Source organism: Ahaetulla prasina, chromosome 7 (assembly GCF_028640845.1).
Source record: "Ahaetulla prasina isolate Xishuangbanna chromosome 7, ASM2864084v1, whole genome shotgun sequence".
NCBI lineage: Eukaryota > Metazoa > Chordata > Lepidosauria > Squamata > Colubridae > Ahaetulla > Ahaetulla prasina.
Genome location: NC_080545.1, coordinates 59,724,563 through 59,748,263, shown reverse-complemented (window position 1 = coordinate 59,748,263; position 23,701 = coordinate 59,724,563). Strand labels below are relative to the sequence as shown.

General features: G+C 36.6%; 1 protein-coding gene across 1 annotated transcript in view; it reads right to left on the bottom strand.

Moving 5' to 3' along the window:
* Positions 1-23,304, bottom strand: part of CRADD (CASP2 and RIPK1 domain containing adaptor with death domain) — a 31,854-nt gene extending 8,550 nt beyond the window's left edge. Inside the window, exons 1-2 of the mRNA XM_058191432.1 lie at positions 22,698-23,304; positions 19,744-20,042 (exon numbers count right to left, since the gene is read on the bottom strand). Coding sequence (XP_058047415.1) covers positions 19,744-20,041 — 298 coding nt within the window. The 5' untranslated portion in view covers position 20,042; positions 22,698-23,304. The remainder of the gene's footprint in view (positions 1-19,743; positions 20,043-22,697) is intronic.
* Between the last annotated feature and the right edge of the window lie 397 nt (positions 23,305-23,701).

Sequence of the window (23,701 nt, the reverse complement as noted above, 5' to 3'; positions counted from 1 at the left end):
CAATCTTTCCTGAGTAACCTTCAGATATGAACGAACGTTAATTTACAGGTGCCTCTACTTTCAGTAACCCCATCCAGGTACTGGTGAGTGGGTAGGGTGGTTCTGCAGAGAGTCAGGGGTTAACTTTTCAGCACCCCCCATCCCACAATCCAAACCCAACTGGTGTCTCTGCACCCCAAGGACACCCCCACTGCACTCAGCAGCCACTTTTACCGGCTTCGCTTTCTTGCGCCCCACCTGAGCCATCTGTTACAAGCTGATGAGGACGCAGGGTGACAATCGCATCCCTGTCTCAAAGTCCACTCTTTACTCCAGAGTTTTGCAGTTGTGATTCTGAGCCAATGCCAGGGAATGAGCAGAAGGGCGGCCAACTGCCCTGCCTGCTGCTCCTTCTCTTCCGTTAGCTTGGCCAGCAGTGCAGCAGCGGACATGGTGGAGATTGAGCAACGAGTCCAACTGCAGGCAGTGCAGCAACACCGCCTAACACCTGCCACACCCGCCACCAAGCCAGGCCCTCCAGCCGCTGCAGGGGGAGGTAGCAACACCCACAGTCCAGGGGACACAGCGCGGCTGGTGGAGCGAGCCAAGAGGATTTCTCAGCCCTGTTTTGATGGTGGCCACATGGTCACCTGCGCAGGCAGCCCATCTCCCCCACCTTCACCAGCTGCTGGTCCGCCAAAGCCCCGCCAGCCGCACATGCTCAGCCGGCAGCTCCCAGAGGGAGGAGCCCAGGCAGGGCGGTGTAGGCACACATTCAGAGGCCAAGGTGGCCCGGTCAAGACGCTGCCACCACCACCCACACATACACCTCCCACATGCTCCGTTTTGGGCCTGGAAAGGCTCCTGCACCAAACTTTGCGGGCACGAATGGTCTACCACTGCTGCTCCTTCTCCTCCTGCCAGCCTCGCACTCTGGGCAGCATCCAGCCAGCCATGCATGGCATCTCCCTGCGTCAGCCCATGTGGATCCCAGGCAGTGCAGCTTCGGGGCCTTTCCTTGCGGTGTCGGTGACAAGGTAGGCAGGCAAGCGGGCGGGTGCAGGGGAGAGACTGGGGGAGCACTCCTGGCTGGCAAGGGGGTGGATGTCTCGAGGCACACATGTGCACCGGCCAGCTAGTCTTCTGTTTACTGGCACGCATGTGTGCGCGACAATCAGCTGGCCGGCTGATCTTCCGGTTTCTGGCACTGGTGCACACGTGAAGGTCTACTGATTGTCGCACATGCATGCATACCGGTAACCAGAAGATTAGCTGGCCTATGCGCATGCGTGCACCAGAAACCCGGAAGAGGAATGGGCGATGTGGCATATGCCAGACTAAATGGCTCTGCGTGCCACTTCTGGCACGCGTGCCATAAGTTCTCCATCACGGATTTAGAAGATCCCCTTTACTGCATGAAGTTATTGGCCTAATTATGGGATAATAATATGCCATCAAGTTGATGACAACTGTTAGAAAGAAGGAACTGCTCTTAGCCAATGGTCTACCTAACCCAAAATTAGTAAAATTGATTAAAAGTTTGCCAAGCCTTTAGGCAGGAGAGTTCCCATCCTTACCTCAAAATGCAAGCAATTTAACCAGGGACTATTTGCATGTAATGCATTTATCATTAATGCCACCCATATGGATATATTCATTATTTTAGAATTGTTCCATTCTGGATATTTTAATGAAAGGCTGTGAATTTTAATCTTCATCTCATTCCTTTTTTTCTTTCATTTATAGCCTCTCAAATATATGAATGGAATATTTGCGAAAGCACAGCAGACTTAAAAGGACTTCTCATTAAGACTATTTCTAAATAAGCAGGTACAGTGATAATAGCTTTAAAACACCTGAGGTCGTGGACTTTGATTTTCTGTCACAGCTGCTCATTCTAATAATAAAAATAATTGCCATTTAGTGGAGCTGTTATATAATGCAGTTACCGGTAATCTCCCAGGATTTTGGTATCATAAGTGGCAATGTCCCTTTGGGAAACTTGTCCTGTATTTGCACCTGGCAAAGTTGTGTCTCATATTGGTGTATTAGGCCTGAGCAGAAAAAAAGCTTGTATCATTGAGAAGTTAAGTCCTCAGTCTAGCAGAGACACATTCTGTCTTTGAACAAGCTCTTTGCTGGTGCAGTACTGTCTATTTTTTTTTTGTTTATCATCCTTTAATTAATAGGAAAGAAATAAGCAAGAAGAGCAATCTGTCTTTACCTTGATTTCTCCCTGTTAATAGACATATTAACAGGCCCATGCAGGGGGCAACCTGACCCATTCAGAGAGGGGCAGCTAACTGGGCATACAACACCAGCATTTCCAGCATCCTGTTAACACATCACAGCTGTGCTGCAATATGTTGGGTATGCTCCAAGTTGTGAAATGCTGTCCAACAGGTCTATTGCTGACATTGCATAAGATACCATTCAAAAGAATTTAGGTGAATCCATTTATTAACTGGGAACAAGGAATGTCAAGATGCTAGTCTGCTAACTGGAAAAAGACACAGATTTAACAGGATAAACAGCACCTAAATGCTGCTCTCACATCTTAATAATTGCATTTTTTAATGATTCTCTCAGTCTTCATAACATTAATGATTGGTTAAAAGTGGCACTGCTAGACTATGTGGTATGTCTGCCAAAGATGACACCCAGCTGACAATGGCACAATTCTCATAGCTGACCATTACTGTTTTGCAACAATTGTCAGGTGCTTTTGGGCTAAACCATTCAGTTCCATTCTTTCTTAAGTTTAATTTATGCTATTTTATTTACTGTCCTTTCTTCCTGCTCAGAATGATTGGGGAATAATGAGCCTCATGAAATTTCCTGGAAGCCACACACATTGCTTGCTAATGATGCATGTTCGAAAAGACTGAAATAAGTAGATGTGGTAAAAACAAAGAGCAGTCATGGACTCATGAATGAGCCAAAGAATATAAATGTTGCAAAGATTCTACCAGTCACAGAAGAAGGATGTAGTGAAAGTGTCACAATTTCAAGGCAGGTATTTCTTCCTGATCAAGGATTAAAAATCAGCAGGCAAAGAATCCTAAACTAAATTCTAATTACAAGATAAGATAGTACGGTGATCTTTTTTGAGCCATACAGAGAGAAAAGAGTTAAATATTTGCTTTTTAATATGGCCCTACAACATCCCATTGTCCAACTTACATTCAGCTTGTTAACTATATGTTTTTTGTGGATTTAAATAGAACACAATAATCCAACATTGAAAGAAAAGAAATGATATTTGATACATTCACAAAGAATCCTTTGATCTGACCTATTGGAGAATCCACAACTTCATTGCTAATTCTATAATTAATTAATGCAATCAGGTGGAGAATGCATAGTAAAACTGGTTTAGCAATAGTTGAAATAAATAACTGCATAAATAAACAAATAACCAAGCTCCTGTCAAATAAAAGGTGAGGATGTGAATTTTCTATAGTGATAGTTAAGACTGAGAAGACAAGGATTCAAATTAATAGTTAGAAGGAATCAATCATACTCTAGTCTAGCCTATACAGTTTACAAGAGTGTATTAATAGCAATTGAAGAAAGCCACATACATTGGCTTGAACATTGTGGGAAATATATGAATAGTGTAAGTGAATAGTAAATATGATTTGTGTCTTTTCAGGATCCAATCTGATTGAGCTTCAAATTCTCAATATGACTTGGAGGTCAAATGTTAATTACAACTGCAATTTTTAAAAATTGTTTAAAGTTCTTATAAAGAATGTCACATGACAGTAGCTTAGACACTTTTCCTAAAATCTTTACCATTATTTCTATAGTCTTTCAGTTTAATCTTCTAATTATTATCCAATTACTGAGTAAAAACTTTTTAAAAAAAAACACCACTTCAATTGTTTAACTGCTTTTAAACGTATTAAAATATCTTTTTAAAAGCTGGAGAGGAAGTATCAGAATATTTTTTTTGAACACAAATGCTTCAGTATTCTGCAGCCCTCTGAATTTCTTGGAGATAGTATTCTAAGAAAAAGGAGGAGGGAACGAAGATTTGTTTTTTACAACAGAATCATTAAATTAACAGGGGGATTTTGTAAACTAAAATAGGGGAGATTTGAAAACCATGCTCTTTTACTATTTCCTGTCTTCCTGGAAAAATCCTATTGTTAAATCAGTTTGGATTACATAAAAGGACGAAGTGACGGTTGTGAAAACAAATTACTTTTTTAGTAAAAGCCACACTTTTTTTAAAAAAAAATATTTTGCTTGGATATATTTCCATCTTGCACCTATACTAATGTTCTAGATATCTAAAAGATCTGTATTTACATTCCTTCTAATATTTAATAGGGTAAAGAAAGGATGCATTAAGGTTGAATTCAAAAGCATAGGTTAGTCCCACTTTACTTATTAAACAGTAAAACAAAAATAAAGCAAATCAAAACTTTATAAACAAGAAAACTAAAAACCATACTGTTAATCTGCCAGTCCAAATGCAAGACACAAATGGAGATCAATTAAGCAAGAGGAACCCAGAAACACGAGCAATTAATTCAGCTCAAAAATCCAGGCTTCAGTTTTGCTATTCATAAATACTTTTCGAAAACATTTGGTTTCCCTCTATCATATTTTTGTGCCGTCATCTGCTACTACACACTAGATGAATTATACACCAATTTTAAAAAATCAATATACCAGTGAGGTGTTTCTGCCTGGATGCCTCAATGAAACAGATTCTGCAATAATAAGGTGATATTATATAGGACATTTGCAGCACATGCTCCTTCTCAATGGAAGTATCCATATTTTCCCATGCTCACATGGAGAGTGAGAAGGCTAATCTTGTCCTCTGCACATCCTGGGGTCTCGATTCATATGGGAATAGGGAAGCACATTTGATTTTAACTCGAATTCCAGCTATAATAGGTATATTTTGTATTATCTTTAATTAAATGCTTATAAATAGTCTGTAAATAAATCATGACACATTATTTATTTTGTTAAACGCAAATTTACCATTTGGAGTAGTAGAGATTATCACGAAGATCTCAAAACCACTATCCCATGTAATTCTGAAGAATATTTCACAGCCTCAAAAATCTCCACCTGGAATACAGAGTGATAGACAGATATTTATTTGTCAATCACAGTCTTTTTTTGTGCAAGTTTTATGAATTTAAAGCAAAAATAGGACAAAAAAAATCAGTTCGGGACAACTTCCATGAATCTTGAATTGTACAATATTTTTATTAAAAAAAAACAAAAAACAAATCATTCTTAGTAGGGATTTATGTAGCACCTGTCCTGGAATGTAACCATTACTGAAAAACTCTGAAGCTGTTTTTATTAAAAAATTCTCTGCTCCTTAAAAGCTTTATACTATCTTTTTATCTCAAGGCACAGAATACACAACTATAGTTTTATTGAATATCTTATATATATGTTGCTGGCAATCCTTATGATTTATATTGATATATTGATCATCAATTGTGTTGTAAATGTTGTACCTTGATGAACGTATCTTTTCTTTTATGTACACTGAGAGCATATGCACCAAGACAAATTCCTTGTGTGTCCAATCACACTTGGCCAATAAAAAAAAAAATCTATTCTATTCAATTCTATTCTGCAAGTTTCAGTTTGTGTTATAACACTGGTAACATTTCAAAAATTATTTAAAAAAAAAGTGATGGCTAAAATTTACAATGGGAACAAAAAAGCAGCCTAATTTAGTAGGTATTTTCATTGTGATTCTTCCCGCAAAGCTATGGTACATATGTAGATTAATGGAGAAATATTTTATTGTTTTTGAGGAATTGTGTTTACTCTGTTAAGGGGAATTGCCAACGTAATTATTTTAAGAATTTGCAAAAAAAAAGTTTGTCTAGACTCTACGGTAAATATTAAGAATTGGATTAAAGAGATATGTAATTTATCCATTTCTGAAAATGCAAACTTTTCTGTCTGGTTAAAAAAATGTATTATATTTCTCCTTGCTACCTATTTCATGTTTTATAGCAAAAAAAATATATGCTTATATTCTTCTCCTCCTTCTTCTTTTCTGTTTTGTTTCTTGATCAGTTGGGCTGCTTTTCTAGATTTTATTTTTTTTCCTTGAATTTTTGCATACTCTTTTTTTAAAAGTTGTATGAACTTTTTTAAAGGTTAAGAATATTTCCTAATGATACATAATTCAGTGAATTCTGTTGATAAAACATTTGCTTTCTTTCTCTAGCAACAAGCAAAATATGAAATGCGCTAGATGGAAATAAAATGAGAAAAATGCACACAAAACAAAAACAAATAGCACACCATAAATATGGGATTCGATTATGCATGCGTTTGTGAGTTATTTATAAAAGTTTTGCCATTTTCCCCTCCTTTTTTAAATATATTGAACTATGTCCAGGATCTCTATTTTCATGAATATAAAGACTGAGTATATTTGAAAAAAAGTTTACAGCAACTACCGGTAATTTTGCATGATTATAGAGGGTCCATGTGAAAAATGTAGAACTTGTGATAGTAGAAAAGCAATTATGATACATAAATTGTTTGATTTCCCACTCATTTAGTATCAATGCTTTTTGATCAGTATGTAATTAAAAATTCAATAAATTTAAAGATAAAATTCTTATAATTATTTTCTAATTGACTTCCAGTATTTTTAAGAATAAAATCAGAGCTCAGTGTTATTCTTTTGGTTTTCCACTTCTCCAAGGGCAAGTGCATGTGGTTTAATTTGCAATCTCCAAAAACAGAATAAATTAAAACTATGTGCTACAAAGTGATGACACAAAACCATAACTATCTAGATGAATGTATCTTTTCTTTTATGTACACTGAGAGCATATGCACCAAGACAAATTCCTTGTGTGTCCAATCACACTTGGCCAATTAAAAAAAAGATCTATTCTATTCTATTCTATTCTATTCTATAATGATAAACACGTTTCATCATCAGTAACAATGGATTGTTCCCCCATTTTTTAAATGGAATTATCTAGTGAGAGCTGTTGAAAATAAAGGAAATCTGATTTTATTTATTTATTTATAATCCTGCCTTTATTATTTTTACAAATAACTCAAGGCACTGAACATATCCAACACACTTTCCTCCTCCTATTTTTCCCAAAACAACAAATCTGTGAGATGGGTTGGGCTGAGAGACAAGTGACTGGTCCAAAGTCACCCAGCTAGTTTTCATGTCCAAGGCTGGACTTGCTCGATGCTTTCTAACCTGGTGCCATAACCACTAGACCAAATTGGATCTTAGGGGTATATAAATAAAGAACTTATAAGACTACTGAGAACACCAGATTTTTACACTCTCCAAACAACGTCAGAGAATATCTCAGGTTTAATTTTCATTAATATTGGAATATAAGGATCTTGAGATTACTTATTTGAAATTAATATTTAAAAATTGGTCATGTAAGTTACTTATATAATAGAAAAATTCATAATATACATATTTAATGAGGGAAAAGAAGCTAACTCTGAACAATAAATGTAAAGGACATGAAAGAAAGTTTTCAAATTTTACAGAAATTAATTTCTGCCATTCAGTTTACTGTTTCACTCTAGAAATAGAGTCACAATTAAAATACAAGCTGCTTGAAGACTGCATATCTCCGTTCCTAGTAAAGAAAAGTCTTATTATTCAGAACTAAGAATAACCCTTAAAAGCATTAAAAGTATAACAGAATTTGGAAGATGAAGCACTACAGTTGCATGAATTTGCCTAGAATGGTTTTGATTATATTTTCCTAGAAACATTTAGGGAATGTAACTGATGCTTTCATTATAAAGCATCTAGTTTGACTAATACAAGACAGTCATATTCTGTGTGTGCTTTAGGTCTAGAAACTACAACAATTATAAATTAAGAATATTTCTGTTTTGTGATCATGTCTTTCGCACCTATCTACTCTTTTCTTAACCAGAATTCTGACTTCCCAGGAGCTATACATACTGAATATCTTCAAAGTAACTAACATTGTATTATCCTGGATAGTTAAATAAGGCATAAAGACTAGAAACTAGGAGACAATAAATCTTGTCCTGCCTTAGACAAGTGACCTTAGGCAAATCATTTTAATCTGAGGAAGAAGGCAATAGCCTACACAAGCATTGTAGAAAGTGAAATCAAACTTAAGGATTCTTTTTGCAGGATGCCAGGTTCCCATTCATGTTTTATAATATTTCAGAAATAAGTAGAACAGTGAGATTCTTAGTCAATAGGGAATGAGTTGGTGAAAGCAATGGACAACACACTAGGGACACAGGCAATGAAGATGGCAAAACTGGGGTAATAGCCTATCACTTAAGCTCATTTTAAAAAATGAAAATTGCACATAAAGAAAACTGTCTTTCTCAAGGCCAAACCAGCAATAATAAGGCAGAATTAATTAACATAAAAACTACTTTAAAAAGCTTTCCCACTCTAAAGCTACTAATAGATAAATGAAAAAAGAAAAAGAAAAAGAAAATAAAGCATCCTTACTGCTCGGCTGCTCCAAAGACTGACAACACAAGGGGGTGGGGGGAACCGAAATCCTCTATTATCCAAATGAAAGAGAAAGCAATTACAAAAATAATTTTTGCCTCATTGTTTCAGAGTTTTCAAACACAAAGAAAAAAAATCAGTTTTAATCTAAATACAGCAGGTAAACAAACTAGAACTAGAAAAGAAAGGTTGTGGAGAACTGTTCCAGAGCAAGTAGAAAACAATCACACAAAAAGCTAATATTGCAGTTAAAAGGCAATGAAGAAATACATAGTTTTTTGCCTCAGTCATCATTGAGGAAAATATTCCAAACCTTAAAAGAAAGGTTACTTTAGTATTATAGGTGTTAACAAAAGATTAACACTTCTGGGCAGGAAATCCATTTATTCATTTTATTGAAAAAATTAACACCAAGGATATCTCTGGAATATATGTGATTGTAGTATTAAAACCATGCCCAAACTGCTCAGTCTTACTTAAATTTTATTTAGAATGTCAAGGAAAGTGGTTGGCATTAGGTTACAATTTTTATAATCCTGAATATTCAACCGTTTTCTGTAGTAATCCAGCAAGAGAGAACAAAAACAAAGAATTGGCAGCAAATAGGGATAAATCTCTTCCAATTTTCACCAAAAAGACAGCAGATGACCGTATGTCAAATTACATTTTGGCAAAAATATATTGTTGTGTCTCCAACTGCTTGTGTAAAACACTAACAACAAATGAAAGGCAGAAAACCAGTTGCAAAGAAAACTAGGATTTTATGGAAACATAGAAACCAAATAGATACAGTATGGAGGAATTAGAAATGTGTTCTTAACATTTTGAGAATGGTTTTTACTGTTCTTGGCATGGGTAAAAAACCCTCATATTTGATCAGATATCACTTGAACTCCAGATTAGAACTCCAGGAACTAAGCTAATACATTCATCACATCCCACAGTTGTAGAAGCATTTCTACGTCATCTTTGATCCAGGGAGGCCACTCAATTCAGAGTTCAAGGTTGGTGGCAGCATGTTTGTGTGTGAAGGTTTGAAGTTGTTATCAGGAAATACACCCTCTTCCTCAAACATACTCTACTCTAAACACCACCACCCACTACTCCTCCCCTGTATTGGTAGGATATTATTAGTTCTTACTTTGTATTTGGCTTAGTAATAGGGAGAGTCTTATGTTGCTGGATTTTTAAAAATGTGATGTTTTATATATTTAAATTAAATGTTTAAAATATGAAAGGAAACATGAACAGTCTTTGTTCCCAAAATGGACTAATAATCTTCAGGTGATCAAACTATAAAAATATTAGTTATTATCATCTACTCTAGTCATTTAAGAATCTACAATAACTAAAATAGGCGATTTTGATGTGATTTTTGTAGATATATTTCTCAGGCTGCAATGCAATGCATTGACTTTAAATTCATCAAAAGGATAAGAAAATGGTGGGAATGTAGGACTTTTATTCAGAATCTGCTCTGCAGTCAAAAGTATAAAGAAATCTTGTAACAGAAACTCTGCTTTACCCTTCACTGTGCTAGATGGCAATAAATAATTTACATTTTCAGCATTCCCGCCCAAGAAGCTATCTCCTAATCTACCTCACACAGAGGTCATAGGCACTGAAAAACAACTCCTTTTCAGAAAAGAAAATATAAAATTCCATCAATCCAAGAAGATGAAAAAGTGAGAGCTGAGAGGAACAAAGTCATACTTAAAAAGAGGACTTCAGTATGTGGTCATTATAACTTGCATTTATAGTAAAGCAAAAAATAATAATAATGTACAGATCCGATTCAAAGAGAAATAGGAGCTTCAATGTATGAGTGTGTGCACTTAGTACACACACACACTGAGACACATAGAGGTCCAAAGAGACTAGCCTTTCATACAGCACCTACAGTATGCAGTCCCTTGTGGCATTCAAAAGGTCAAAATATAAAATATGAAGCCATTTCTATAATCAGAAGCTACAGGGAAAACAGTAGTCTCATTCTTTTCCCAGCCTTCCAGCTGAAAGGATATATAGACTGCCAGCCTGGCATGGGGATTGGCACCAGGCCATATTCACAACAATTAGATATTAACTTTATTACCTAGTGTATTATGAATCATATGCTCATTCAAAATGTGGCACAACTCATGCTTTTGCATACTTTGTTTAGGGCCACGGATATGCAAGTGTCTTCCACCTAACTCTGAAGTGTCATATCCCAAAGCCCTTGACACTAGCCCTGCAGGTGTAGTTGACAAGAGCAATACTGTAGTGACAAAACTGGAAGATACCAAGCTGCCCACTTCTGATTTAGGATTATCTTTCAAAAAATTAACTGTCAGATCTGACCAAATACCCCTTCAAACAAAAATAGTTCTATGAATAAACTAATCCAAAATCACAAAACAAAACAGAAAGAATAGGGTAAAACTGCTTTCCTACTCCCACTCCTACTTTCCTATATGCATTGATTGTGTATCAACATGTGTGTGTGTGTGTGTGTGTTTGTGTATAAAAGCAAAAACCACTCACGCCGTAATCACAAAATCTCCAGAACCGTAAAGTCTACAAACTTGAAATTTGCCATGTATGTTCCTCTTAGCTTCTTGGTGCTACTAAGAAAGGATTTTTCGAAATGACCATCAGAGCATTAGTATTTCCTATATTATTATTAACACGCTCTGATGCTAAGGAGTTCTACTGCTCCTTCCCACTTGAAAAGAAATTTGTTCCAAATGCAAAACAGAAGCAGAGAAGAGGAGTTTCACTTTCAGTTTTACTTTCACAGCAGCAAGCAGCTTTACCACAGAACACTTGAGTTAAGCCATGACCAGGCTTCTTCCTGTCTCCTTCTTGCTCACACAGCAAGTACTGTTTAAATTTCCAAACAGTCCTCTGATGCTAAGGAGCTCTATTCCCCCTCCCCACCTGAAAAGAACTCTGGTTCCAAATGCAAAATGCAAGCAGAGAAGAGGAGTTTCAGTTTCAGTTTTACTTTCACAGCAGCAAGCAGGGGATAGGATAGGGGAGGCTTCTGCGGGGCAAGCCTGAGGGAGAAAAGGGGGATAGGATAGGATAGGATAGGATAGGCTTGGCTTCTGTGGGGCAAGGCTGAGGGAGAGAAGGGGAGGGGAGAGGCAGATTTTAACTACTCATTAAGTTTCAAGCTGTAACTGTCAATTTATCAAGCCCCATCACATAGTTTTGTAGCGAAGCACGGGTATCCAGCTAGTATGTATGTATATCTGTGTGTGCGTATGTGTATATACATATACATACATATAAATACACAGACATAGACAGATATAGATATAGATATATAGATAGATATATAGATATAGATATAGATGTAGAGATAGTGACAGAGATATGGGGGAACATTAATCATGAACAGATCTATCCACTTCTTTCTCAGCATTAAATCTAAACTCACATCAATAGAGTTAGTATTTAGGAGCAGAACAAAGGGAGGAAGGGAAGAAAGAGAGAAATAGAAAGAAAACATTCCACAGGAAACTTCACTCCACTCCATAGCACAAAGTTATCATTTTACAGAAACATACAGTGCGTTATTATAACTTGCTGTTCCTAGAAAGAATTAAATATTTCTGCCAACAGCCGCAACTTTCTTAAAAACTGTAAACATTATGCAGAGGCTTTCTGTCTATTATGCCTTTGCCAGTATTCCTCCGAATAAATCCTCAATTAGGAAGTCATCTCATCGCCTGAATATGCTAAAACTAGGCATGAAACTGCTTTTTATAGTGACATTGTAAACATATCCACTAGATGGATCAAACAGAGGTGAAATTGCTTAGAAATCTTTTTTTAAAAAATTTGCATTTATATCCCGCCCTTCTCCGAAGACTCAGGGTGGCTTACACTATGTTAGCAATAGTCTTCATCCATTTGTATATTATATACAAAGTCAACTTATTGCCCCCAACAATCTGGGTCCTCATTTTACCTACCTTATAAAGGATGGAAGGCTGAGTCAACCTTGGGCTGGTGGGACTAGAACCTGCAGTAATTGCAGGCAGCTGCTGTTAATAACAGACTGCATTAGCAGCCTGAGCCACAGAGGCCCAAAATCTTAATTTGCAGACTGCAAACTGCAGACTTTCTGAATCTGAAGTCTACTTGTTAACCTGAAATCAAGATGTTTAGGAGCATCACACATCTTTTCTGCTGCTTTTCTTGTTTAGCCAAGTATGCAATGCAGGGAATTACCCAATCTCATAATTGAAATACTGATGTTTTAATTAAACTAGTTTGGACAATGTATCAATGGAATTAATGTGATATTGGAGTCATATGATATGAAAATATGTAACTACTGTTTATATGTTCTAACAGTTATAATCCAAATAAAGTAGAGCAAAAGAATGTCTGATATATATAGTTTTAAGTTATCTCTTGTTGGACTGAAAAGCTCTTATCTGTTGTACATGTTCCAACTATTTGCTTACAGGTAGTTGTCGATTTATGAACATTTGTTTAATCATGGTCTGGAATTATAACAGTCTCAGAAAGGGTGCTTTATGGACCACAGACCACTTTTGGCTATTGGGAAACACTGCACTCCCCCATCCCTACAATCACACAATTGTGATCTGAGTGCTTGGCAATCTTTCACACTTACCAAGTGCCCAGCAATCACATGATCGCCATTTGCAATCTTCTCTGCCAACAGACCGTGAATGGGAAAGTCAGTATGGAGGGTTGCAAGCTGCTGTCACTGGCAAGAGGACCCGTGCAAGTGGCACAATCAGGCATGGAGCTGATATCCTTCAGCAGGGAGTTTTTTTCAGCCAGCCCCCGAGCCAAAAGGGAGCCAAAATCTAAGTAGGATTTTCAGTCTCTGAGCGAAGGGCACAGAGCAATAAAGGAGCATGAGGTGCCTTGGGGAGGGGGGAGGTAAGGGGGTCCCCGGAAGGCTAAGTACAAGGTTCATGGAAATAATTCCCCACAACCGCCCCTAGAAGCCCCAACCTGGCTCAATAGAACGGTGCAGAATCCCAGCTGCCCTGGGAAGTTCCAACCACATGGTGCAAAACTAAAACTGTCCCAGGAAGCCTGAAACTCAACCCAGCAAAGAATCACAAAGCCCCAGTCACCCTAAACTCCAAGGCCCTTGTTGCTCTGCATTCCTGCACTCCTGCCCCTGCCTGAGTTTTCAACTTCTTGCTGCTACTGCTGACGAGGCATGCGGCATGCGTAGCCTGGCCATTTGCAAGGCAGCTGTTGGCCATGTGAGGCCTCCTTCCCCAGTTTCATGAGGAAATTGCTGTGCACATCTTCAGGAAGAAACTCTTGTGCATGTCTTCAGCTGTCTTGTGAAGGGCCAGTTTTGGAGCAGGAGCAAGAAGATGGGAAAGAGATTGGTGCAATGTGAGGCAGTAGGGACAGCAGAGTACAGGGGCAAAAGGGCCAGAGATGATGGGAGATAGAAAGTTGGGGGAAGCTGAAGTGCCCCTTCAGTCACAAGTGTAAATGGGCTGCCGAGCATCTGAATTCTGATCACGTAAGAGTGGGGGTGCAACATTTGTCACTACAGAGACTAGGAGTATGTACCATTCATTCAGTACCAACATTAACTTCCTACGTTGTAATTTGAGGACTATCTAAGCAGAGCCAATGCCTGTAATCAAATGTGTCTATAAGAAGTGCAGAAGCTGCCAAGGTCTTCCTGAAGCAGAAGCTGCACAAGCATGGGCCTCCTGTAGCATGAAAGAGGCTATTATGCAACTAACAATTATTAAAGATAATGGATGAACAATGGGTAAGCTGTTCTTCAAGTATTATTCTACCAGCAGGTGGCTTCACTTCCAGTTCATTCATCCAGATGCCAACTCCTTACAACAGGAAGAAGGCTCTCTCTCCCAGCTTTCTTCACTAAACTGTAGAGAAGAAGCCACAGATGGATCATTTTGTAACTTTCATGAAAAATGCATTTGTGAATGGGTGTGAAGAATGCCCATTCTGCATGTCTTACTAAACAACAAAGTAAAAGAACGCTGGTATTTCATAACTATTTGCAAACACCAGGGCAAGTTACAGGAATGTGTGACCCATCTGACCTTTGGGATGAGGTATAATCCATATGCTAATGTTATCCAATTTTATATCTTTACCCAGGGCTGCCTGAATGATGCCATGGACACCCTACCTAAATGCCTTTAGACTGTAGAAGTCTAGATGGGGTGCAAGGACTTAGGCTCAACTCAAGCAAGACTAAGTGACTGGATGTTTGGGCTTTCTGGTACCAAGGTTTTTCCACCTCTGATACTGGTTAGGGTGGCACTACCTCAGACGGATTTAGCGTGCAATTTGGGAATCCTTTTGGATTTAAGTCTCCTGCTGGTAGAGCAGGTGGTAAGTATGGTGAACTTTTGGGTTGTGCACCAATTGTATCCATTTATAGATAGGAAGGCTCTGCTAATTCTTACTCATACTCTTGCGACCTCCCATTTGGACTACTGCAATGCATATTACATGTCAAGGTGGATTTGATTTAAATCAAATTGATTTAAATCACAATTTAAATCATGATTTAAATCACTAGCAAAAAGGCTTGATTTAAATGAACTTGATTTAAATCATGATTTTTAAAGAGCACTGTCATCTCTGTCCCGCAGCGGCTCCTCCTCTAACCTGCTGTTGACACACCAAGAGTCCCATTCATTTTAATAGGACGGCTGGTGATGAGGCAGTGACACAACGAGGTGAGGGACATGGCAGGCAGCAGGTGAGTGGATGTCCGTTAATAGGCACTGCCATGATGGAACTGAAATGACAGGTGATCTTTAGTATTATATTTATAAGCTGCTTAGAAGGTTTCACTTTCATTTTTACTGCTTGCTCTTCCTCCTCACATTTAGAGCCTGGTGGTACAGATGCACTTCTCTTCAAACAACCGTACAGTTTGTAGTGTACATAGATTTGTAAAACAATGGGATAAAGGAATATTCCTGAACTTTGTTTTATGATTTATCTCATGGTTAAAGTGAAATTGTGTGAATGCATCAATGCAGTGCATGTTATCTCAGCTTGCAGAACTTGGATTCATTGAATGAATTTACCAAAAATGTAAATATTGCAGAATATACAGCCTCATGCTACATAACTAAGCTCCATTTCATACTGAATAAACTAAATTATTAATGTACCTTAAATAGAAAACGATCTTTAGATAGATTTTTACTCCAAAAGCATTTTATTAAAACAAATTTGATAAAAATAAAAAAATCTGATTTAAATTATGGGAAATGTGGAAACTTTCCTTGTAAGCTTTTGAACGGCTTTCATGCTTTCATTTCTCTCACAACATCGTGCACAAACAAATTTGGTATCTTTTCAGATGCTTCAGCAATGATTTATATATATATACCATGTAATATAATATATTATATAATATATAATATACCATGTAAGTTTGATTCTCAATAAAATAAAATGGGCGCATTTATTTGAAAACACTATTCCAAATTGGATTTGCAATGCTCAAGACAGAATGACATGTACATTCAATATAACATAATAAAGATTTACACCGATCACTAATTTCTACTGGTGTATAACTGCAACCAACCAGAAAACTGTATGTATATGTAAGCAACAGGGTTGAATGCATCAGGAAGTGAATCTAAGTACAATAGTGGCATTATGTTTTCTGCTGAGCAGAATTCTATAAACCACACTTCAAGGTCAGAACATGCAGTACAACATGCATAGCCATAGACACATGGCTTACAAAGCCAGAATTCCCCCTACACAGTAAAAAATTAATTACCAAGTCCATAAAACTTTTTAAATTTCTGGAATCTGAATCTATCCAAAAATCTGCCCTCAAGTGTCTCTCATCCTTAATATCTCATCTAAAAGTTAAACACTGTTTTTTATATGTTTCTTGAAATGGTCAACTCTGTTATGATCTATTGAGCACCTCATACATATTTCTTGATACTCTCTCCTAAAATTCATGAGGGTATCCCTGTTTTTTTGCCCTGCAGTTCTGCACCTTGTACCAGCACAAACTTCTGTTAAACATGGAGAATCATTCTCTTTGGTAGAGCTCTTTAACCTTTTTGTGCTTTGAGACTTAACTGAAACCTACAGACCCATTCTCAGAAAAACTTATCTAAAAGAAAATGTACATGGACTATACCTGTTAGAAACCAATTATAGAAACAAACAATGTTCAAATATAATCACCAAAATAATAAAAAATACATAATGTGAGTTTATTAAGCCATTAAATCAATCACAAGACTAGCTAAATTAGTTTAAGCTTAATGAATATTTTTTCCCCATCCAAAATCACAGACCCCTTGAAATCTCTATGGATTCAAGTTAAACCTTCTATCCTACAGTAGGAGGCCTCAAACCCTGGACTGCAGACCAGTACTGGTCCGCAGCCTACTAGGAACCAGACCAACCCAGCGAAGCTTCAATTGCACATGTGTGGAATCAAGATAGTACACAAAATCGTCCCTCCCCACCAGTCTGTGGAGAAAGTTTCCCAGAAACTGGTCCATGGTATCAAAAAGGTTGAGGACCACTGCTCTACAGCATCCATTGGACATTGATCAAGAAAATAAAAAGGAAGGAATTCCTAAATGTAGTCCCTGTAAGGTAATTCATGAAAAATATATTTGAGAATGGATATGCAGAATCTGCATCATCAAAAAAAGAAATCAAGGAATGCTGTTATCTCCTAACCATGTATAAAAATCGTCAAGATCGATGGCCAACAACAATGCCAAACCACACAAGAGTGAACAAAATGCAATTAGTCTATCTAGTCAGCACTATATTAAAATTTTACAGGCTGTAAACTTTGGCTAACAATATGAATATATTGGAGAAAATGTGGGAAACTGGTGTTAAATTAACATTATTTAATATAAATGATACCAGTGGTACATGACACTGACTAAACAGTCAGAAATATATAAAGGAGTATCAAATCAGTGTTGGAAATATGAAAAGGAAGAGGGGACTTTTTACCATGCAAGGTGGACTTGTGAAAAGGCAAAGAAATTTTGGGTGCAAATTCACAGCATGATAAAAAAAGTACTACAAATTAATATTACAATAAAATCAGAATTATTATTGGATTTTATGAGTGCTGAACTAAAAAGAAATATAGGAAACTGCATATGCTAACAGCAGCGAGATTATTTACACACAGAGATGAAGAATAATGAAATAATCATAGAAAGTTGAATTATAAAATTGACCTAATTGCAAAAATGGCAAAAGTGACTAATTTGGTTAGGGGGAAAATACTATTGTAAAAGACTAGAAGCCCTACATCGACTTTTTGCTGAAAAAAGAAACGATGGAACTAAAAGGAGAAAAGATAGAATTGATGATTGAGGAATTTGGAGATTAAAAGGATTAACAGAGCAAGGAAATAGTTAGATGGCAATTACTGAATAGAAAGAACAGCAGAAGTCAAAATTCTGAGTTTCCTTTCTTTTTTTCATTTGATTTCTTACTTTTTTCTTATTTCCTTTTTTCTTTTTATGTTTATACTTTTATTGTGTTGTAAAATTCTAATAAAAATATTGTTTTAAAAAGCACTTTATTAATAATTTTACTTTACCCTCATATCCAGGACATAAACTGTTTCAACTCCTACCCTCAAAACGACGCTATAGAGCACTGCACACCAGAACAACTAGACACAAGAACAGTTTTTTCCCGAAGGCCATCACTCTGCTAAACAAATAATTCCCTCAACACTATCAAACTATTTACTAAATCTGCACTACTATTAATCTTCTCATTGTTCCCATCACCAATCTCTTTTCACTTATGACTGTATGACTGTAACTTTGTTGCTGGCAATCATTATGATTTATATTGATATATTGCCCATCATTTGTGTTGTAAATGTTGTACCTTGATGAATGTATCTTTTCTTTTATGTACACTGAGAGCATATGCACCAAGACAAATTCCTTGTGTGTCCAACCACACTTGGCCAATAAAAATTCTATTCTATTCTATTCTATTCTATTCTATTCTATTCTATTCTATTCTAAATCACTATAATGGCAGAAGAAACACCACCATTAACATTTCATGGAGGATGAAATGAGATTAATTCAAAGCCTCTGATTCCTGTCTCTACTGATCCAGAATCACCTAATAATTCCTGTTATGCTTTTCACTCAGAAGACCAAAGTGAACTTAGCACCACTTGAGATGTTCATGATCAAGGACCTGTACAAATATCAACAAAGACAGATACCAAGTCTCACCAACTCATTTTAAACTACCACAACTCTACAGATAAAACGCAAATAGCAGTCCATTCAATAGAATTCCAGAACAGTTGCCTGTTCTGCTGAACAACATGTGAGTATACTAGATTCATGGCTCCTGGAATTCTTCACTCAAACTATGTACACTCAAGATGAAAATATTTGAAAAGCAGACATTAAATAAATGACCATAAAACTCTTTTCAGGACCATCACTGAAAGATGCATAATTAATATGGATCAAATTAGTACATATTAGAAATATTCAAACTATTTGCATCCAAAGCAGGAAAGAAGCTTCATATTTGGTGTGGCTATGATCACTGTACCTGTCACTAGATTCTTAAATAAAATATGCTTTTTACTAGGTTCGTATAGCATTTGTATGGTCCCAAGAAAGTGCATGTTTGAATTAAAGTGGCAATGTTACTATTTCTTTATCATCTCTTTAACTCAACGCGCATATATTCCTGGGATCATGCAACTACCGTAAGAGAGTAGAAATAATGTGGTTTCTTTAAATAGTTATTGATAGGTACAGCTAACATGGCAATATTGGATCTTAAGAATATTTTACCAGGAACAATCTTCATTACAGACCTGGAACATGTTTTGGGGTAAGACCCCAGATATTAAATCAGGACTGTTGCTACTTGTGAACTTTTTAAAAAAATAACCTGATATTTATTTATTTATTTATTTATTAATCAAATTTTTATACCGCCCTTCTCCCAAAGGACTCAGGGCGGTTTACAGCCAGGTAAAAATAGCAAACAGAATAAATACAGAATAAAATACAACTTAAAAAACTGATTCAATTTGGCCCAAGTTAAAATATCACTAAAAGAACCCACTATAATTAAAACCAAACGATATCTAAAACCCTATGCCAGAATTACATTAATTCTAATGTAATTTTTTTATAATAAGAACTACATTCTACATTTTCTAATAGTAAGAACTACATTCTTAAACTACTAATTACTTAAACTGATCTTACCTACAGAAGTCATTAGCATAACTTCATTGCGCTTTGATTCAACTTTTTCTCTCACCCATGGAAACTCTTGTAAGGATTCTAGAAATGCTTCAAATGCCTTAGGACCTCTTGTTGGAAGGATATCAAGAAGTACCAAAGTTTTCCGTTGGTTAGTAACTTGGGCCCTTATTTCTTGCACATGATTGTCTGTTAGAATTTCTTCTTGATAAAGATATTGAATGATAAGACCCTCAACCAGCAGGTCTGCACACAGCTCCAGGCGCAAGGAGCGCAGAACCTGCTTGTCTCTGGCATCCATCCTGAAAAAGAAAAAAATACGTAATAGTCAACTTTGAAGACATCACTTTGGAACCCTATCAATACGCATTTGTAAAATATGGCTAATTATTTTTATAAAGGTGATTATGATGTGGCATTAGTGGAGAAAAAATACAGGCTTGGCTAAGATTTTTCATAATGGAACAGTTCCATGTTCCTATAGAAAAGACGCCATCAAATGTAACATTTGTAGCCATATCTTTGGAGACTAGAACTTCTAGTATTAATGGGTGTCACCTAGCTTTGAACTGCAAGTTGGGTGTGTGTGTGTGTGTGTGTGTGTGTGTGTGTGTGTGTGTGTGTGTGTGTGTGAAGGGCATATTGCAAAAGACCGAGACAACTGTCTTATTTAATATTTCATGACCACTGATATCTGTTGTAAAGACTAGGACAAATCTAAAATATAAAGACATCATTGATTATGGTTTATCGTTTTAAACTGGCATGTTTTAAGATGATTTCTCAGTTTAAGTTAGTTTTAAACATATGTACAACATATACTCTTTTCTAAAACAAAGGAAAGTGACCAGGTTTACAAATTACAAAAATCATCTGGTTTGGTTCTATAACATAATGTTGTATAAGCCTAGTTAATTGTAGTTTACTTAGCAAATAAGTTAAAGAATATTTGGTTAATATAATATACTTTAATATATAATATATATAATATATAAAAATGTAAAACTATTGTGCTGCAAAAACAAAGCATCAATTTCAAACATGTATGTTTAGGGTCACACACAGACCCCCAATTTTTTAATTTTTGCATTTTTAAAAAATGAAGAACAGTCAACTGCAATCCAGTGCTTTATTTGGAAGTGTGTTTATCTACTTCCCCAGTGGGCCTGCATTTAAAAAAAGAGAGAGACAAAGCTAAATATAGGTAAAGCTAAAATAGAAAACATTTTAAGAGTATGGCTGTCTGAGGAATTCTGGGAGTTGAAATATACACATTTTAAAGTTGCTGAGGTTAAGAAATTCTGAACTACAGGATTGATGGGAAGCAGCCATATCCGATTGGTCTGACCATGCCCATCACAATTATTTGTGAGAGAACCCTTAATATACACAGATTTCAAAATGTGCCCATTTGCTCCAAAAACCTGGGCAACTTAGGACAGTGCACAAATCCAATTATTATCTAGTGCTCTTCTCACTTAACCTGTATTGCAACAGGTTCAATATTCTGAACATGATTTATTTTGAAAAACAGCTAGAAATTCAGCTGATTTAAAATGCAGCACTATTTTGACTGGAAGTAGCTGAACAAACTTCATCTTCTAATTTGTTTCCAGCTTTGTTTTTAAATCCACAAACCAGATGTGTCCAACCTTTTGCTTGCCTGGTCTGTGAAGAGAAATTGTCTTGGACAGCCCATAAAATATATAATATAGTTAATGTATATAAATAGCAAATATCCTTTTTAAATACATTTTTAATAAAATCTTGAGGGACTGAATTACTAGCTGTCCAAGGCCATGGATTATATATGCCTGCCCTAAAAGGTTTGGGATTGGGGAATTTGAAAGACAACATTCCACATGTGTTCCTCAGTTCACCTAGATCTTTAGCAGAACCTAGATTCTGTCCAATGTCCTTCACTGACAGAAACATCAATATGTCAATCACTATATTATTGTAGCAACAACCTTTAAAATTCTGTCTAGCTGTGTCTGAAGTGCCTTAAAAGAAGCACCCCGGTGTCTTCTAAGAAAGGTTGACATATTTTTGACTGTGACCCTCGAAGTTAATCCTTATTTTCTCAAAACTGTCAGTTTTATCGTGCAATATAATACCATTCAACTGAGCTTTGCTTTTCCATAGATTGATGTGAGCCACTTTAGGAAACTACCCAAACAAAACCTTGACTTGTAAGATAAAAGTAAATAGACCTTAGAATTACAATTAGAAACATAGCAAGCAGTACAAAGTATTATAAAAGAAATAGCAATCAGAGAAAAAATAGAAGCATTAAGCTTTTTAAATGGTCTGGGTAATCATGTAAGTTCAACATGTTTCCATTTCTTGTAACATTTTTTTGTTTTTAAATATGTATATTGATTTTTAATTTGTTTGTATTGGGTTGTTTTTACGTGTTGTGAACCACACAGTCACTTAGATGAGATGGGAAGTCATGCAAATAGAATAAATAAATCATGATTTATCTTTTTTCATGGACTTCAGAATAACCTAAGGGATTTTCCTCATCCACCCTTCTATTAACTAAGTGAGAAGAATTCCAGGTTTATTTTGCCTTAAGTATATATTTAGATCACTGTATCCAGAACCCAATTTAAGAACCAGCCACGCTCAAATTATTTTATTTTGGACGATCATTTAAGCAGCTTTCAGACATTGCTATTCTTCTCTCTTTAAAATTATGCATGCCGCAATAATAGTCAACTCACAACTGAAAGACATTACTTGCAAAATATAATTCAATACCAGTTTTTTTTTTTTAAAAAGTAAAAACAGCAGAACGTTGTCCCAGAAAGAAAAACTGCAGAGAAATGAAATTGCACTGCAGGTTTATATAAAGCCTGAGAAAATAAACCGCACTGCTCTGAAAACTCTCCGTTGGCACAATAATCAAAACAGTAAAAAGAACAAAAAAGCTGTTCTTTTAAAGTACTTACAAAATGAAGCGAAAATGCTATTTATTAACTCCAGGCGTAATTCTGAACTGCTCCCCCTGCACCATTTTTCCTGGAGAGAAAATCGCGAAACAGGAAGTGCTCCTTTCCCACATTTCTTACAAGCCAAAGACCTCGATGAAGGGCGGGCGCTTGAACCAAACTTGCGCGACGCTACCAGTCGGAAGTTCTTGCATCCTTTTGCCGCCATTTTGCCTTTCGCTTACAAGTTTAAGGGGAAGAGCGGAGCAATCTGAAATTGGAAACGTTGTTTCTGTGATTAGAGGCGTGGGTTACTCGTAAAAGTTGGAAAGGATCAGAAGCTTTTAATTCAAAACCATACTACGACCAAAAGCATGGTAAAAGCCTGGATCTGAATATATCGAAACTACAGTTCCCAGAATTCCGTGGACTATGGTACGAATTGTAATTGCGTCAACCTCGGAGAAGCTAGTAAATACTTTTATCTTTCTTCAAATTGGAACAAGAATCTGTGCTGCTGAAATGCTGCACAGTTACCATATATCTGAAATGAGTTGCAATTTAACTTTTTCGTATTTACTGATGAAAAACACTACATTGCTTAATCAACATTAATACATGAATAAATCTAAAAATTCAGAAGACTCTAGGGCTGTGTGTGTGTGTATATTTGTTTTCTGAGATTTTCGCGGGTGTTTGTATATAGGTCTTTGGTTATTCGGGTTTTCTCCCACATAAAATTGGAAGTGTCTTGGCGACAATCAGACAACCACCCAATCAGTTCAAACCCCCTCTAGCAGTTAAAAGGAAGAAACAGCTGTGATCACACATTGCTCCCAGAAGCAGGAAGCTGAAGCCTGAAGATGACGAATGAGACTTTGTCGAAACAGCGCCAAGACACTTCCAATTTTATGTGGGAGAAAACCCCAATAACCAAAGACCGACCTACCTACCTACCTACATACATACATATTGCTGTGCTGCAACAATCAGGATAACAACTAGATGGCATTAAAGTGATCTTG